The 20,127-nt window shown below is 34.0% G+C and overlaps 1 protein-coding gene across 3 annotated transcripts in view; it reads left to right on the plus strand.

Moving 5' to 3' along the window:
• LOC150092739 (C2 domain-containing protein 5) overlaps positions 1–18,713 on the plus strand; it is a 615,319-nt gene extending 596,606 nt beyond the window's left edge. For 2 of the 3 annotated variants that reach the window (XM_090414825.1, XM_090414824.1), the window contains exons 30-31: positions 1,604–1,750; positions 18,333–18,712. In XM_090414825.1, the coding sequence (XP_090270951.1) occupies positions 1,604–1,750; positions 18,333–18,419 (234 nt within the window). In that variant the 3' untranslated portion in view covers positions 18,420–18,712. Of the gene's footprint in view, positions 1–1,603; positions 1,751–18,332 lie in introns of all 3 variants that reach the window. The other variant, XM_090414826.1, reaches the window with a different exon arrangement.
• Positions 18,714–20,127: the final 1,414 nt, after the last annotated feature.

A 20,127-nucleotide genomic window follows, 5' to 3' on the forward strand; every position in this document is an offset into this window, starting at 1 on the left:
GAAAGAATATTCTTTCCCAAAAATAAAGAATATATTTTCCCAGCTCTCTTCAATGTCTATTTCCTTATATTGTTCTACAAGGCTTCCATATTTATTCCCTAATGTTACTTTATATTTGTCTTTTGTATCCTTGTTTTTCAGTTTAGATATATTGTATTTAATTCTTTGATTCTTGTCTTTAAATATTTTTCTTAGTTTCATTTTTATTTTTACAATCAATAATAAGTGGTCTGTAAAGGCATCAGCACCTCTCCAAACTCTTACTTGGAGTAAGAGTTTGGAGAGGTGCAGATTTAAGTGAACCTCCAAGGTCTGTTTATTAAAATATGGTCTATTTGGTTTTTGGATTTCTTATCAGGTGATATCCAAGTCTGTCTTTATGTTTAAATAAGGTTCCTCCTATGATCATATCATTGAAAGTGCAAAAATCTTTTAGGATTTCTCCATTTTCGTTACAGTTTCCTAAACCTTCTTTTCCCATTATTCGTTCATATCCCATGTTACTATCTCCTACTTTTGCATTCATGTCACCTATAATTAAAAGCATATCTTTACTTTTTACTTCATCTACTTCTTTTTGAAGCATGTCAAAAAGAAGTCTTCTTTCCCTTCTGTTTTTGCATTGTTTGTTGGTCCATATATGTTTATTATAGTCACATTTCTGTATTTAGTTTTAAATCCAGTTTTGATGATTCTTTCAGAAACTGGTTTCCATTCAATTAGTACTCTTTTGGCATCTGTTGTTAGCATGAAAGCTACACCTTTGCTATGTGTGTCATCTTCATTCTGTTTCCAGAATATAAAATGTATTTGTTTGTTGTTAGTTTAGACCTAGTATTTCTATTTTGTATCTGTCCATTTCTCTGGTTAGTAAGTTAGCTTTTCCAGTTTCGTACAAAGTACTAATATTCCAGCATCTAATTTTGGTTAAAAGTTTTGGACCAAAGAGGTTTTTTCTTGGAGTTTTCCGCCTGTGCTTCCCCGATGGAGCTTTCACTGGCTTGCTTCATTTTCCACAGCACTTCTCCCTCTTGGTTTTGTGTCGGTTTTCCAGCAATGATTGAGGTTCCTGTAGCAATATGTTTTTTCCATATTATGGTTGCTGACCACAAGTGCAACCCTCCTTTCTCATCTGGACTTGGGACCAGCACTGGCAGAGTTTCAAGTAACAATAGCATCCCTTTAATTTTGTTAATAACACCATATCATTAGCAATAGGTAATTCTGAGAACTCCACAGCTTTCATCAGCCAATTTCCTATTTGAAATGGTTTGGTTTCTTATTCTGCAAGTCTTGATGACATCCTATTAGAAATACAGTAAATGGCTGGGGGGTTGAGTGTAACATTTATGTATTGATGCAGACAAAGAATTTATTTAAGTTTGCCATTTGATCGGTATCTATTCTCTCTGTATGGAGTTATGTTTTTCCACCACAGAGGAAACTTATATTTGGTAGAATAAAAAGAGAGGGAAATCAAACTGTTTCCTTTTTGTAGAGAATTATAATTTTATTTTCTCACATACTAAGTCTTCAATTTATAATAATTGTAAGGTACATAGTTATGCATATATATCTTATATTACTTTTTTTTTTTTTTTAGAATGGTGGCTTAAGTGGATTTATTCAGAATTTTATAACAGAGGTCTTAGCAATGGTACGAGCCCATGTTGCTGCTCTGGGAGGAAATGCAGTTGTTGCCTTTCATATGGCACAGTGCATTCTGTTATATAATCCACATAAAAATCAGGTAAGTTGATTGATAAAGAGAGGCATTAATAAAATCACTTATGTGTATACAAACCACAACCCATGTTACATCACTTAAGAAAAAAAGGCTTTCAGTTATACAAACACCTTCATTTAACAGGAGACCGAAAATTGCTTCATGCTTATAACTGCTGCAAACTGGAAATAAATAAAATTCACTCAGCATTTGTATCACTGAATTTGAAATCTTGGATTGTTATTACCATACTTAAGAACAGTTAGTCACAAATCTCAATAATAGATGACAAAGTGACTACTCCCTATAATACAGGGTGTTTCAAAAAGAATGACCCAATTTCAAATAATTATATTTAATAATGAAAATGTGGTACAGTTACAAAATAAATTACAAGTATGAAGTAAGGAATAAAGTTTCACTCACCACAATTACAAATGCTCAATGTGCCCTCCACCTGCTACATGGACAACATCAAGCCGATAGCTGAATTCATTGGGATATTCTTTTTGAAACACCCTGTATAGTCACAAGAAGAGGAAGAAAAGTACTCCCATGGAAAATTGTTTATAAAAAGGCTTCCAAATAACTTTTTTGCTGTAGTCCTCCTTGACTACAACTTCTCTTAGAATGCCAGGCTGCCTAACTAAATCATTTTACAGAAGTGTTATTCCTCTGGTAACTTGTAGAAATAGTAATCACTAGTCCTTTATCCTTTTGCTACCAAGATTCTTGACATGCATGAGATTCTGCTAATACAAACATAGCAGCTTAACACCTGCTCATCACTCTTTGCAACATTTATTGCCAGTCTTACAGCTCCTCCATAGGGCAATTGGAAGAGCATTGGAACATTGCACCCTTGTTTGGAAAAGACCTGAGTTCAATTCTCATCATGACGAGAGGAATCTTTTGGGCTTTTTTAACTGAAGGTAAGTTAGCCAATCTCATAACAGGATTTATTCCCTCCTGGAAACTCTGGTTTTCCATATATACATGCAAATTGGCCGTGAGAACACACACAATTTACAGACAAAAATATTATTAGTGTTAGTAGTGGGTGGTAGATAGTATTGTATGTTGATGGTAGTAATAGTAGGTGGATCATTAAATAGGGAGGACAGTGAGTTGGGCAGTGCAATAATGTGCCCTCCCACAATGAGTCCTTGGACTCATTGTGGGAGGGCACTTTGGACTCCTTGGAGGTGTCATATAATAATAATAAGAAGAAGAAGAAGAAGAAGTTTAGCTCTTTAAAAGGTACTAATAGGCTGAAATGGCAATCATGATATTATTCGTACAAGCAGATGCATTAAAGTGGTTCTGTAATATGCTTCCAGTATGTAAAACATTGCTAATGTTGATTAACTATTTATTTTAAGCCTAACATGTTTTTATGAATCCGATCTGTAAAAGATTGTAAACCTCTAGTTGTTTGGATGGGCTGAAGGTTAGATAATCCACAAACCCTGCCCTAGAGACCAAACATGGAACGTTTCAAGGAATTTTAGGCTTTTGATAAGCAGAATGTTGCTCTCCACTGGATGATGAAATTCATTTTCCTTCTAAAGAGAATAACATACATTCATTATATGGATGGAAAGCAGTTGCTATCCATTTAGCTAATCAGGCAAACAGTATTGTTTTTTGCTGATTATACCAAGAACTTTTTATGTCTTCAAAGTTTTATTGATATGATTATTGAATATCAACACTTCAAAGCATGCCACTTTGAATGGGAAATTTTTAACTTGCAGTGCTAAATATATATATATATATTGTAACTGGAGAAGAATAACAAGTTATTCTGTTCCTAATCTTTTAATCTTTCAACCAAAAATCAGCTGAAAATAGCCAATACCTTCTTTAAGAAAAAACCTCAACAAAGATGGACGTGGAAAAGACAGAATGATATAACAAAAAATGAAATAGATTACATCCTAACTAACAGAATGAATATGATCAAAGATATAGGTGCCTTAAATAAATTCAACACAGGAAGTGACTGTAGAATGCTAAGAGGAAGAATAAGCATAACCACAAGAGTAGAAATTAGAAAACTTATACAAAAGACAACAGATGACTCCATAACAAATGAAATGTTTGAACAAAATAAAAAAATATATCAAACAGAAATTAATAAAAGGTTATTGGAACCAAAAGAAGAAAAATATTTAAATACTCAATCATAAACAGTTTAAATGTGATAAAAATAACTAGAGAAAAACAGCAGAAACTAACAGAATAAACTGAAGCAAAACTTAAACCAGGTAGAAAAGTTGGAGCTAAACAGAACCATCAAAAAGAGAATAATAATAATAATTATTATTATTATTCAGACCTCCATGGAGTCAAAAGACTCATCGTGGGAGGTCCTTTCTAAGAAACACAAGTCTATCAAGACTCATCGAGGGAGGTCCCTCCTAGGAAACACAAAGTCTATCATACCACTCCTTAAATGCATTGACCGTTCTCGATCTCACCACTCCATCAGGCAGTGCATTCCATGGTTCAACCACCCTCCATGCAAAGAAACCACTCCTCACCCTCTTTCTCACAGTTTCCTTTCGGAACTTCCAGGGATGGCCCCATGTCATGACTCCTTCCCGCTGCTCAACCAAGCGAAGGAACTCCCCAGTGTCAACCCTGTAACCATCTCTCATCAGTTTAAAAGCCTCTATCATATCGCCTCTCCTTCTTCTATCTACCAAACTCTGCAGTCCATACAAATAAAAGACTTAAGAGAATATAACACAAATAAACTATTGAGAAAAGTAAAAGCAAATATTCAACATTAAAGACAAGAATGGTAAAAAATAATAGAAAGAATCGAAGAATTCATAGTAATTTACACAGCTCTAAACAGCCCAATCAGGACATTGAAATCCACTCTGGTGGATTTGTGTGTCCTGATTGGTACTTCCACTATGTTGTGGCAGTACCATCAATATTGATTGAAGATATAGAAAAAGCTTTAAAAGAAATGCCAAATAATAAAAGCTCAGGACCATATAAAATTACACAGATATGATAAGACATGAAGGAAGACAATTACTTAAAAGAGGTTCAAATGTTTTTTTTAGTAAATGCTTGACAGAATCTAAAATCCCAAATGACTAGAACAAAGCACAAATAGTCTTAATTTACAGAAAAAGGAGATAAATTCTCACAAACAAAAGACCAAATAGGATTCAGAAGTGGATATTCAACTAATGACTACCTGCAAACTATTAATCATAATAGAAAAAACAAATGAATACAATATATCACTTTGTATGGCATTCATCGATTATGAAAAAGCATTTTTTCTATTTGATTTTCTATTCAAATAGAAAAAACAGCAATAATAGATGCACTAAATAACCAAGGTATTGAAAAACCATACATATAACATACAACATATATACCAGAATGCAACAAATAATGTACAATTACAATTAAATAATTTAAAAGCAAAAATTGAAATAGACTGAGAAATAAGACATGGTGATACAATGCCACCATTGATCACCAATGCTTGCCTACAAGAAATATTTAAAAATCTAAATTGGGCAAAAAAAAAAAAAAAAAAAGGATCAGAATAAATGGTGAATATCTAAGCAATTTAAGATTTGCAGATGACATTGTTCTATTTTCTAAAATACCTGAAAAACTAAAAGAAAAGAGAAATGATTGAAGAATTAAACATAGAAAGCAACAAGTCTGGTCTCAACATAAATATTGCAGGACACCAAAGTGTACAGAGTAGTGTTGCCAAATGAAAATTACTAAAAACAGCTAAATCTTTAAAAAAAAAGGAGTTAAAAATAAAAATTTGAAGCTAAAATTTTAAATGTAGTAGCTGATACTTTTAAGTTACTTACTTTATTCAAGTTGAAGTGATACTTGCATATAAGTGGCTAAATACACCTCCCATGTGGTCTACGCTTAATTCACCCATGTTTTCACTTAGATTTTCAGCTTTATTATATGTGGCCATCATTCCAATATTACTCAGTGTAGATGCTGATAAATGATAGTCTATACAGCACGTGTTATACCTGAGGCCATACTTGACTGACAAAATAACTGTCAGCATTGGCAATTCCATCTTGTTTCTTAATTTAGTTTTAACTATATTCATGGAACTAAAAATTCGTTCAATTTCCACATTAGAATTTGGCAGCATTAATATTAATAAATTTATTGCACACTGAGCAATTTCTTTAAATGGATTCATTCCAGATGCATCTTTATATTCTCGTACTTCAGCCCAGAATAGCTCAGTGTTTTCTATATTTGTTCATTTATTTAAGTGGATAGTATTGTACTGGTATTCAGCAGGAGCAACATCTTTTTCTGTTTTCAGCATTATTTCTAAGATGGGAGTAACAGGTTCTTTTATATGTTTTAGGGTATTGTGAACAGAAAAAGAAGACATCATTCTTAAAATATTCAAGTTTTCAGGCAACCTTTGCTTAAGCTGTTTGAAGAGACCAAGAAGAAACTGTCTTGCTCTACTTCTAAGATTTCGCTCATCATTTTGCATTATTTTATTTTGTATCATCAACTCTGAAATTTTTCTTTCAAATCTGTAACCAAGATTTGGATTGGGATCCAAATAGTCATCAATCTCTGACTCTAGAGGGTCAACTGTGGATGATGGTAGTACTAACATATTAGCAATAGAGTGAATCAAATGAGAAAGGTCTTTAAATAATCTCATTTTATCCGCACTGTTAGATTCGAAAATTTTGTTAACTTGCTGAACTTGAACTAGAACAGGATGCAAAAATAAAAGGTACAACAGATTCCTTTCATCTTTGTACATCTCCCACAAAATTTGAGCTTTGTAACATTTCTCAGTCACATTCACGACTTCAAAGTGAGTTTTTAATTCCGACCACTGGCTAAGAATTCTGTCTACTGCAGGTTCAATGGAGAGCCACCTTGGTGCACAATTGCTTACAATTTTCAGTGGAGCATCATTTTCGTCGATAGTTTGATACAGCTCTTTGTATGCTGCTTGTCTTGAAGAAGAATAATGTGAAAACCTTATATGTTTCAGCAACTAAAATTAGAATAAAAATTATAATTTTCTTGGATTTTGCACAAGTGTGAGACATTGCCAGTTGTAATGAATGGCATATGCATCTAATTAAAATTAAGGAGGGAATATATGGCTTCAGTTGTTCATAAATGCTATTACTGACACCAACCATAATACTGCTGTTGTCTGTACCAATTGCAATCAGATTTTTAATGTCCAGTTTCTTGGTCAAGAGCTCTTTTTTCATTGCAGCCACAATACCACTAGCGTCACACTTTTCTAGAACCACCATGCTCAGAAATGTATGCTTAATTTTGTTGAATTTCTTGCTATAATAAATGATGGCCATTCCTAAAATCTTATTCACTGTGATATCATTCAATTCGTCTATTAGCAAGCTGAAATTTTCATCTCCAATGTCCACAATTAGATCTTCAAAATGCTCACTTAGAATATTCTTTACAATTGCAGAGCACTTGGTTCAGTGCATTTTTACCCTTGGCATAATTTGACTGTCTGGAATAATATTTTTGCAAAGATCTACGATGATCGCAACAAAGAAATAATGCTAACCTACCTTCAAAGTTCGCGGTCTCATCAGACTTTTTCACAAGCATATTTGTAATAGGAACAGCCTTATATGGAAATGCAGCAAGATGTTTCTTAGTTTCACTATTCTTTATAAGCTGACAATATTTAGCAGCTATATCACATCTGCAAAACGTAAAGTGGCCTTTTGTAGCGTCACCAGAAACTTCACACAACCATTTACTAAACATTCCCATTTGCAACCACTCCCTCCTAAATTTTTGCTTGTAAGCTTTATTTTTCTCTTTGCTCATTTTTGAAGAAGGATATACAACGAATTACAATCAGTCTTTGAAAACTTCCTACTTGCTACCATAACTACCAACCAGAACACTGTGCAAAGAGTAACATAGCTGTGCTATCAATTTTAAGGTGAAAAAATGGCAGACTGTTGAGCCACGTGACTGACTGACATCATCATGCGTTTGAAACATGTACGATGCTCACACCAAACTTACAATACAATTCCTTATCAAATACAAACATCAGGAAAATTTTTAAAACAATTATTTCTTTAACAATAAGTTATAAAAAGAACTAAAAAGAGCTGAAACTAGTTCTGATAGAGCTAGGTGCTAGATTAAAATTTTTGGAGCCAGGGAAGAAAAAAAAGAGCTAGATCTAGCTCCAAAACAGCTAAATTTGCAACACTGGTACAGAGGATTTGAAATTGGAAGTGATCACCATTTAGTCTTGAGCAGATTAAAATTGAATTTCATATCGAAAAGAAGAACATATAAGAAAGTTTTAAAGCGGATAAAAGTTGAGCAGCTCTCAGATGTGAACTGTAGACTAAAATACACAAAGATTATTGAAGAAAAAATGAAAGAGTTTGAGAACAGGAATCAAACCTTGGAGATTCAGTGGCAAGCCTTGAAGAAAGCCCTGATTGAATCAGCTAGAAAGGCATGTAGTGAAGTTGTCTGCAAGGATAGAAAAATTAGAACTCCATGGTGAACTCAGGAAGTTAAAGAGGCAGTGAAGGAAAAGAAGAAAGCATATCAAAAGTTCCTGGCATATAAGTCAGCTTGTGCTCTTAGAGAATATACAGACAAATGTAAGAATGCTAAACAGTGTGTAAAACTAGCTAAACAAAAGTTGTGGGAGGACTTTGGCAAGAATATAGAAAATAAATATCAAGAAGGTGGCAAAATATTCTGGAGGTTGTTGAAGAAACTTTATTAGGAATGGAGGAAAAAGTGCTGTAAAAGGAGTTAGAGATGATAAAGGTGACATGAAAACGGGAGAAAAAGATATCCTTGAAGTATGGAGTAATTACTTTGAAAAACTGCTAAATGAAACAAGCAGTGATGACAGCACAGTGGTAAAAAACACTGACCAGGCATAAAATAGATATCCATACTTGAAGTAGAAAAAGCCATCAGAAGCCTGAAATGTGGAGAGGTAGCTGGAGTATATGATATTCAACCAGAAATGCTCAAGTTCAGAGGTATGAAAGTAATACAGTGGCTTCACTGCATAGTTCAGAAGGCCTGGACAGAGGGACAAATTATAGATGATTCGAATAGAGCTCTCATAGTACCCATATATAAAAAGGGAAATAAAACTGAATGTGAGAATTGCAGAGATATTTCTCTACTGAGTGTTCCTGGTAAGATATATGCAAGTATACTTGGGAAACAGTTGAGAAGAATTGTGGAAGAAAAGCTTGGTGAAGAACAAGCTGGATTCAGGCCAAATAGAGGCTGTCAGGATCAGATTTTCACTTGACGACAGATAGTTGAGAAATCATGGGAATATAACAAAGATCTGTATTTAAGTTTTGTAGATCTGGAAACAACATATGACAAGGTACCAAGAGAAAAGCTATTCGAAATGCTACAGTTATATGGTGTCAATGGGGCATTACATCAAGCAATACTTAGTCTTTATTTGAGTTGTAAGTCAACAGTTAGAATTGAAGGAAGAACAGGAAGGCGGTTAAATGGAATTACTTCTAATGGGACTATATTGATCAAGTGCATATAAGAAACAACTATGTTATACCAACTAGTTTCACCAACTAAGGCTGTCGGCATCTTCAGGGTACATAACTGATGTAAGGCACTAAAAAGTTAAAACATTTAAAAGTTAAAATTAAAAAATTTTTAACAGGTGGTTAAATGTTAAATCTGGTGTCAGACAAGGATGTACATTATCCCCTCTGTTATTATTATGTATGGATTACATTATGAAGGAAAGTGTTATTATACCTGATATCAATATTGGAGATGTTAATATCAGCTCTTTGCTTTATGTGGATGAAGTTATACTTCTAAATAAATCTGCAACAAGTCTGCAAGATTCCCTGACTAAAGTGAATAACATTGTAATAGATATGGTAAAGGTCAGCATTAAAAAGACAAAGACAATGAAAATAGGCAGAAACATTGAAAATATCAACTACATTGTGAATGGAGAACCTATAGAGCCAGGTAAACATTTCAGCTACTTAGGTACGAGTTTTAGTGAAGATGGTAAATTAAATATAGAAATAGACAACAGAATCAGCAAAGCTGGTATGGTGGGAAGTGAATTGAATAAATTCATATGGAATAAGAGAGAAATTAGTCAGAACACTAAATTAGCTGTATACAAGACAGTGTTCAAACAAGTTTTAACTTATGGATCTGAGAGTTGGGTCAGAAGTAAAACACTTGACCAAAGACTAGAGACTGCAGATATGAGAGTCGTGAGAAAGATTAGGGGCATGAACAGATGGCATCAATGGCAATATCGTATTAAAAACAGGGATATTAGGAAAGAACTTGACATTGTTAGCATCCAGGAATGCGTTAGCACAGCTAATCTCAGGTGGTATGGTCACTTAAATAGAATGGGAGAGGAAAGATTAGCAAAACAAGTGTTCTCTGTCAGGTTGACAGGAAAAAAGATCCAGAGGAAAACCAAGATATAGGTGGATTAATACTGTAAAAAGCGCCTTAGAAGACAGAAATATAAGATCTGATAATGTTGGAGTCTTGACAGTTAACAGACTGATGTGGAGGAAAATTGTAGATAGGAAGTTTGTAATGATGTAATTTTTCATGTAGTACTATCATATCCTATACACCCCCCTTGAGGGTATATATCAGGAATTTGATGATGATAATGATGATAAAATAATGTACAACAAAAATACAAACTTCAACCAAAAGATAGAAATAAATGACAGAGAAATAGAAAATGTAACTAAATTCAAATATCTAGGTCAAATAATTAATATAGAAAGAAAGAAAGAAATTGGGAACATGAAATAAAACAAAGAATAAATCCAAGGATGGATACAATTTGGAAAATACAATAACATTTTTAAAGAAAACATACCTATTCTGTCTAAAAAGAAAAGCATATTAACAATGCATCATACCATCTATGACATATGGAGCAGAAAATTTGAGCATGACAAGAGGACTGGAAAACAAATTAGGAGCTGCACAGAGAAACATGAAAAGATCATTGTTAGACATAGCAAGAATAGATAAAGTGAGAAATCGGAGGGTGGGGGGGGGATTAAAAGATATCATTAAAGAAATAAAAATAAAAAAAATGGAGATGGGCAGGACACATCGAGATAGGGAGACAATCATTGGACAAAAATTTGTACAGAATGGCAAGCATGAAAAGGTTCAAGAAGACCTGGCATGCCATCCAACAAGGTGTGGAGAAATGAACTACATCATTCACTGGGAAATGACTAGAGATTATGGGCCAGAAACAGAGAAGTGTTGATGGAGGAGATCATCATCCTGCAGTGGACAGATAAGGATTGATGATGATAATGATGATGAATCTTTTTAAACCATGGCTTTATTTAAGAAGCTTTCACAGTTAAATCAGTATTATGAATGATTTTTTGAATGCCTCTTCCACTAATTCCATGTTCAATTATGTCTCATGTTGGATATGATTATCAGGTGAATGTGCTGGCCAAGGCATGTACTAGAACACTGGCATTGCCATTCTCAAAAATTTTTACCTGTGGAATATCATTCCCATCAAAGATACAGAAAATTAGAATCTCAAGGTAGGTTTGTAAGGTTATACAACAATTAAGAAGCACTTCAGCACAATGTCATCTTTCCATCACTCGATTCTTCATGTTATAACATCTTATACCTGTTTTTCATAGAAATTTGACACACCAGATCCATACTCGCTTGGTCATTTTTCAAATTCATGACCTGTGACAGAAATTTTGATTAATCAGATCTATGGATTTGGCTGTTGCCAATTACTTTAAAATCTGTGCTTCTGTTATTACTACAGATAGCATTTAATATTCTTGTGAAAGAAATAGTCATGTAGCTGTTAAAGTCCTGTTTATGAAGTTTTTTACACACTTCTGATTGAAATGAATGCTGTGGAACATCTTCATATGTTTTCACTGACGCATGTTAATCATTGCCTCCTTTTGAGATGTCTTCTGGATGGTGTTAATGTTGTATGATACTGTGTGCAATTTGTGGTATACACTGACAAGTAATCCAATATATATGAGTTTCTGTGATATTATTAGACACTGAAGATATGGAGAAAGGAAACAGCACATGAAAATTAAAAAACGATTTATATAGTTACTGAGGAATAATTACCTTGTGAATTTGTGAAAGAGAGTATGATGGTTAGATATGTTATATTTGGTGATAGCATCAGAGAGAGGAACAATAAATGAAGTAGCCATTGTGTTTCTAACTTGAGACACAATTATCATTATCATATGATCATATGATTATAATATGATCTTTATATAGGCAGTGGAGAAAAGTAGGAAGTGTAGATCCTTGTACCTAATCTAGAATCGGGAAGTTCTTGTTTTACTCTCAGAACATAAAGAACATTAATTTCTTCCCTATTTATTTACATATCAAAAATGTATACGAATATTGACATTTTTCAATAAATTTACTTTTAAAGAGTGAAAGTAAATTCACTCTTCCAGAGTAGTTCTACATTTCCATACTGTTCTTGACTTTTCTTGAGAAATTGGTCATCACGTAATCTTTGTTAACCCAAGAAATATCTCCATGTGATGACAAATACTGGTCATTGTCATCATCAAATTCCTGATATATATACCATGGAGGGGATAGAGGATATTACTATAGTGCTACAAGAAAAAGTTACATCATTACTAACTACCTATTGACAATTTTCCTCCAAATTAGGCTGTTATCTTTCAACATTCCAATATTATGAGATCTTATATTTCTGTCATCTAAAGCACTTTTTGCTATGCCAGTCCGGCTATCTCTTGGTCTTCCTCTGAGTCTTTTTTTCCTGCCATCCTGGCAAAGAATGCTATACCACCTGAGATTAGCTCTGCTAACACATTCCTGACAGCTAAGAATGTTATATTCTTTCTTAATATCCTCATTTTTAATATGATACTGCCATTGATGCCATCTGTTTAGTCCTATAATCTTTCTCAAGCACCTTATGTCTGTGGTCTCCAGTCTTCAATTAAGATTTTTTATTTCTAGCTGAGCTCTCAGATCCATAACTTAAACTGCCTTGAACACTGGTCTTGTATACAGCTAGTTTAATATTTTGACTAATCTCTCTCTCTCTTATTCCATATAAATTTATTCAGTTGACTTCCTACCATACTAGCTTTGCTAATTCTACTGTCTATTCCCAGATTTAATATGCCATCTTCACTAAAAACTGTGCTTAAATAACTGAAATGTTTTATTTGTTCTCTATGTTCTCCATTCAGGTGTTTATGTGTTCAGAGTTTCTGCTTGTTTTTATTCTCTTTTTTTTTTTTTTAATGCTGATTTTATACCAAATTTATTACAGCAGTTATTCAATTTAGTCATGGAATCCTGCAGACTTGTTGTGGATTTATTTAGGAATATAATATCATATACATAAAGTAAAGAACTGAGATTATCATCTCAGTTCTTATTGACTATATATTGCTCCAATTTTTATATAAGGTTTAATACCACTTTCTTTCATAATGTGATCCATGCAGATGATGAATAAGAGTGAAAATAATGTACATTCTTGTCTGACACTTGATTTAACATCAAACCATCTTCCTGTAACTCCTTCAATTCTAACTGCTGACTTCCATCTTAAATGGATGGATGGTTTTCCCTTTTAGTCATTTCTGACCCTAGGTGACTTTGCCCACAAAGTGTTCTTGGTGAGATTTTTATGGGTTAGTTCACCATTGCTTTCCCCAACACCTCAATTTTATCTAGGCTCAGGACTGGCGTATGCCTGGAACGTATTCATGACTGTAATCCATGTGTGTTCACTGGATCCATTTTGCCTGTCCTGGGGGACCAAAAACCCAAGTTTCCAAGTGAAAAAACTCCTTGCCTCCGTATGAGACCAGCTAACTCACCTTTCATCAGAAGAAATCAAATAATGGTTTCTCATGTCACTGACAAGAATCGAACCCAGGTCTTTCCAACCAATGGACTTTGTCTATATTGACTGAGCTACGGAGTGGCTTGTCATCTTAAATAGAGACTATATATTGCTTCATATGCATAATGTTCCATTTACGCCATATAACTGTAGCATTTTGAACAGCTTTCCTCTTAGCAGTATGTCATATGCCTTTTCCAAATCTACAAAACTTAACTACAGATGTTATATTTCCGTGATTTATGAACTATTTGAACCCGGTTTGTTCTTCAAGTTATTCCTCCACAATTTTTCTTGGCCAAATACTCAGTAAGGAAATTCCTCTGTAATTCTCACATTGTTTTATTTCCCTTTTTGTAGATGGGTACTATGAGCACTCTACTCCAATCGTCTGGAATTCAACCCTCTGATCAGGCCTAAATTATGCAGTGTAGCCACTATAAAACTTTTATACCTCCATATTTTAGCATTTCTAGTCAAATATCATCTACTTCAGATGCCTTTCCACATTTCAGGTTTTTGATAACTTTTTCTACTTCATGTACTGATATATATTCTAGATGACATTCCTGTTGAGTATTTTTTACCACCATGCTGTCAATGCTTGTTTCATTTAACAATCTTTCAAAGTAATTACTCCAGACATCTAGAATATCTTTATCTTCAGTTTTCATGACACCTTTATCATCTCTGATTCCTTACAATACAATACTCTTTCCTCCATTTCTAAGCTTTTCAGTAGCCTCTAGAATATTTTGCTTCCGTCCTGATATATTTTCTATGTCCTTACCAAAGTCTTCCCATGACATTTTTTTAGCTAATTTAACATTGCTTTCTTACATTTTTCTCCATATTCTCTAAGAGCTCAAGCTGATTTACTTGCCAAGAACTTTCAACATGCTGTCTTCTTTTCCTTGACTGCCTCTTTAACTTTCTGAGTCCATCATGGAGTTCTGATTTTTCTATCCTTGGAGAAGCCCTCACCAAATGGTTCTCTTGCTGAATCAACCAATGTTTTCTTCAGGGATTGCCAATGAATCTCCAAGGTTTGTTTCTTGGTTTCAAAATCATTCCATTTTTCCTGAATAATGTTGGTGTATTTGAGTCTACTGTTCACCTCTCATTGCTGTTCAACTTTGATTCAACTTTCTTGTAAACCCTTCTTTTCAATACAAAATTCAATTTTATCCTGCTTAACACTGATTGGTGATCATTTCCAATCAAATCCTCTGTATATTTTTTTGTCCTGAACCAGTGAAAGGGAGGGGGGACTTTCAATAATGACATAGTCACTGAGACTTTTCTTATTCCTTACATCTTCTCTTCATGAATTTGTGCACATTTTTATATTGCAACATGTTGTTAGTAATAACTGGTCCATGTCCTGAGCAGAAATCTAGCAGGTATTTACCATTGTTTTTAGTTTTGCACTTTTCTCCAAATTCTCGGAGAACATTCCTATATATCTGGTTATCATCTCCTACTCTGCTGTTTAGATCTCCAATAAGGACCAACTTTTCCTTTTTCTTTGTGTGACCAAAGAAAAAGGCTCAAAGAAGTCTCATTGTTCAGTTCGCTATTCTAATATTAACCTACATCACTCTACTTGATATTGCCTGCCATTCAAGAAGATTTTCATCATATTTAGTATTGAATATTATAGCTACTCCTTCTATTTCATGATTTCCGTTGCCTAAATATAATATCTTGTACTTGTTGCTTAGAATGATCTTCCCTGTTTCTGTCTTCATTTTGGTAACACGTACCATGCTGATCTGGTTCTTATCCAATTCTTCTGCTGGTTCAATTTCTTTTCCATTGATTCTTCTTATGTTGATAGTGCCGGTCTTGGTCTCTGCTGATATTGGGTTGAAATTTGTTCAAATAGTTTACTTTTTGCTTTTCATCCTGGTTTCTCTGATGAAAACAACAGGGCCTTGTTTAGCTGGGTGACATCCCAGCTGGTATGAAATTCTGTCACATTATATCATCATTCAGTCATTATCCAGATATACCCAACAGGGTGCACCAAGAGAAGGTAAGGATTTATAAGATGAAAGTGGTTATAAAATGCTTTCAGCTTATAAATAAATAATAAACAGTTATAAAACTTTATTTATTCCTAGTAATACAACTCCAGCATAAAACTTGCCCTTTATATTTTTTAAACATTATATCTAGGATGTTTAAGTACAGTGATTCTATGAAACAGACACACATTAAAATTTCATAACTGTGCTACTAAATTACTGCTTTCTTTTCACTGAAAACATTGTATGTATTGAAATCGAATCTGTTTATTATAGTGACAGATACAGACTAGTGGAGAAGGAGGGGTATGTGAGAGGAAGGAAGTGATTGATAGATGCTTATTAGAGTTTTAATACTTCTTACTTTTTTTATTATTATTTTGGATCTCCGCAGAGTCACATGACTCATCTCAGGAGACCCATCTTAGACAACACAGTCTATCATACCATTTCTTAAATCCATTCATCCTATCAGGCATTGAATTCGATGGTCCAAAACTCCATCCATGCAAAAATGCCATTTCTCATTCTCTATTTGCCACCTTCTTTTGCTTCCAGGGATGGGCTCTTGTACCTGTTCCTTCTCCTTGTTCTACTGTCTGAAAAATCTCCTAGTGTCAATCCTTTAAATACCTCTCTGAACATTAAATGCCACAATCATGTCCCCCTTTTCTTCTGTTCACCAAACTCTGTAGCTTGCATACCTGCAGTCTATAACTAACAAACACTGTAAATTCATTTAGTTCTTTCACTGGCATATTTATTTCAGCATTTGGTCAACTGGATTCAGGATTGGCTGTCTGATAGACAGCCAATCCTGGCTGTCTATTTAAATGTCTATTTAGACAGCCAATCCTGGCTGCCTATTTAAATGTCTTTAAATACCTCTCTGAACATTAAATGCCACAATCATGTCCCCCTTTTCTTCTGTTCACCAAACTCTGTAGCTTGCATACCTGCAGTCTATAACTAACAAACACTGTAAATTCATTTAGTTCTTTCACTGGCATATTTATTTCAGCATTTGGTCAACTGGATTCAGGATTGGCTGTCTGATAGGTATCAGAGAGTTGTATGGTGGAGCAGTTTCAAGGAGGCAGAGGGTTACAAGTGGAGTCCCACAGGGCTCAGTACTAGGACCTATATTGTTTAACCTTTATATCAATGACATTGCCAGTGGACTGCAAGGGGACATCCAGTTGTTTGCAGATGATGCGAAGCTGGGAAGGATTATTAGTAATAGTGCAGATATGGTAGCCCTGCAAGAGGATTTGAATAAGCTAGATAGATGAGCAAATGAATGGGGGTGTCAGTTTAATGCAGCAAAATGTAAGGTCTTGAGGTTTGGGACACATCGATGGGATGCTGCATACTCTATGGGAGGAGTTATGCTGGAGGAAGTAGGGGAGACAAGAGATCTGGGGTTGATGATTGATAGAAACCTGAAGTTTAGGGGACATATTGCAAAGGTGGTGAAGGTAACACAGCGGATTGCTGCTATTATGAGAAGGACACTGACCTGCAGAGATAAGAGGGTTATCATTCCGTTGTATAAGTCTCTGATCAGACCACACTTAGACTATTGTTCTCAGATTTGGTCCCCAGGATTTGAAGGGGATAAATTAACTGTAGAAAGGATACAAAGGCGGATGACAAAGATGGTTTCAGGACTGTACAATGTTAGTTATGAGGATCAGCTGAGAGAATGTGGACTGCAGAGTTTGGTGGATAGAAGAAGGAGAGGTGATATGATTGAGACTTAAACTGTTGAGAGGTGGTTACAGGGTTGACACTGGGGAGTTCTTTCGCTTGGTTGAACAGCGGGAAGGAGTGATGACAAGAGGCCATCCCTGGAAGTTACGAAAGGAAACTGTGAACAAGAGGGTGAGGAGTGGTTTCTTTGCGTGGAGCGTGGTTGAACCATGGAATGCATTGCCTGATGGAGTGGTGAGAGCGAGAAAATGGTCAATGAGTTTAAGGAGTGGTATGATAGACTTTGTGTTTCTTAGGGGGGGGGACCCCCCCTCAATGAGTCTTGACAGGCTTTATGTTCTTAGGAAGGACCTCTCACGACGAGTCTTTTGACTCCATGGAGGCCTGAATAATAATAATAATAATATAATACAAAATATATATACTTTGTCACACTAAAAGGTTGTAAAACTATTGCACATTTAGTACCATGTATCGACTAAAAGTTAAATAATCTGGAAATGTTGCTGTGGAGACCAAATATACAGTTTTTCTCCTAGCCTCTTCAGGTTTCTTATTAAGTGGGGTGGTGGGCTTGAGCAAGGTTATTAAAATTATCTATCATCTAAAGATTTCACAATTCTTATGTTATAGTAGGATTCAAACCCACAGATTCAGCATGCTTAACCTGCCAGACTTAAATAGATTGTTTTCTGTGGTTGTTATTTAACAGAAAATTCATAATTTTTTTTTTTAATGAGATACAGGAACTAATATCCTTGTTTTGTTTTTTTTTCCTTAGATCTTTTGCTACTTTATTAAAAAATATAATTTTTAGAAGAAACATGCTAAATTTTTAATTAATACTTTTTTTGTGCATTAGGGACAGTGTTTAATCAATGTAGCAGGAGATGCTGTATTTATCCAGTATCAGAACATTCAGTTAACTGAAACTGATTTACCAACGTAGAAAATGCTATTAGAAGCAAAATTGGTTCATTATCTAAGTTATTGTTATTTGTTTTGCACTTCAAAGTTTTCTGTAAAATATTGTTTTAAAGAAATTATTTTATTTCATTTTTATTTTTTGAAAGAAGGCAACCAATTTTTTTTTTTTTTTTTTTCCGGTTTTATTAATAAATTTGTGTTTATTTTTGTAAACATTTGCTAGTAATCAAAATTTTTACATTTTGATTTTTTTAAATGTAATTTAAAAATTTAAAACATTTTATTGTTTAATTTATGCTATAATGGAACATTTTAATAAATTGTGTTGTAAATTTTTCATGAAAACTGAAATATATATTAGTTTGTTGAAACTAAGCAATAAATGCAAAAAATAAATTTAATTATTTTGCATTCCATGTATTTCATGTAATTAAGTAATTTGATCATATTAATATTGTTGTTACATGAATCTCTAAAATTGTCTATCCTTTTTTGATATTTTTTGTTATTATTAAGTGACAAGGTAAAAAATATTTTTGAAATTTAACTTTCATCTGAATTACAAGAACTATGCATCCATCAAAATGGCACTGTGATCTGTCATGGTTTTCAAGTAATCAATAAGATAAAATAAATGTTTGATATTCTGCTGTATAATGTCATTATTATTACACGGGCATCTCATCACAGAAAGCCCAGATTAACCACATGTGGTATATACCTATCATGCTTCCTCCTTGAGTTCATTCACTCACAACCAACTCTGGCAGTTCATTCCACTCACTCATTCACCACTTTCCAAGCAAAAAAATCCACTTATCGTGCCCTTTCATCCATATAGGGGTGATCCCTTGTTCTCTTTTTTGTGTCATATAGTGAAACATTTCTTCTGTATCAATTCTATAAAACCCCTTTATGAAATTTTTTTTCCTGACTACCTTGGCATCATAACACTCATCATCAGAATAGAGAGAGAGCGAGAGAGAGATGACAAAAACTTGTTTTTATCATGTCCCTCTTTCTGCTGTAAACCTTCAATCTGTCTCATAGGGAGCATTCCATAGATCTGTCACCATCTTGGTCATTCACCGCTAGATTCTCTATCATTTCCTTATCCCAAGAAATGAAAGTGACCAAATATGTAATAGCATATACAAAGCTGATTCTACATATCCAGTCTGAAGAAGTAATGAGCACCCTTTAAATGTAGAAGGAGATGCCCACAGATGCACATGTTGGCATGCCATGAGACTAAAGGTCTTAAATTGACAATCTCCTCTTCCCCATCATCATCCTTTTCAAGGATTTATTCCTAGAGTGGCCTGTTCCAGCCTTAGGAGCATTGTTAGATCGTCCTGGTTTTCTTTTTCCTAATGGTTTGTAATTTAAGGCTTGTTTTGGTAATCTTTCTGTTTTCTTCTTTTAACATGTTCTATTCATTTATGTTTATATTTTTTAATTTTTTTATTATTGATTCCTGGTTTAATTCTTTCATAATTTCTTAATTTCTTTTGTGATTGAATAGAGTATATTTTGTAGTTTTTCTCATAAACATCATTTCAACTATTATTAATCTTCATTTGTCTTTTTGTTTTATTGTCCAGATTTCACTTCCATACAATAGGATTGGTAGGGCTAATGTATTGTATACTTTTAGTCTGGTTTGTTTTTGAACTAGGTTAGGTTTAAATATAGAGTTAATTACACCTGTTGTTTTTAATCAATCTCCT

The sequence above is a fragment of the Typopeltis vanoorti genome, chromosome 25 (genome assembly GCF_054136105.1).
Source record: "Typopeltis vanoorti isolate ZY-2024b chromosome 25, IOZ_Tvanoo_1.0, whole genome shotgun sequence".
Taxonomy (NCBI): Eukaryota; Metazoa; Arthropoda; class Arachnida; order Uropygi; family Thelyphonidae; genus Typopeltis; species Typopeltis vanoorti.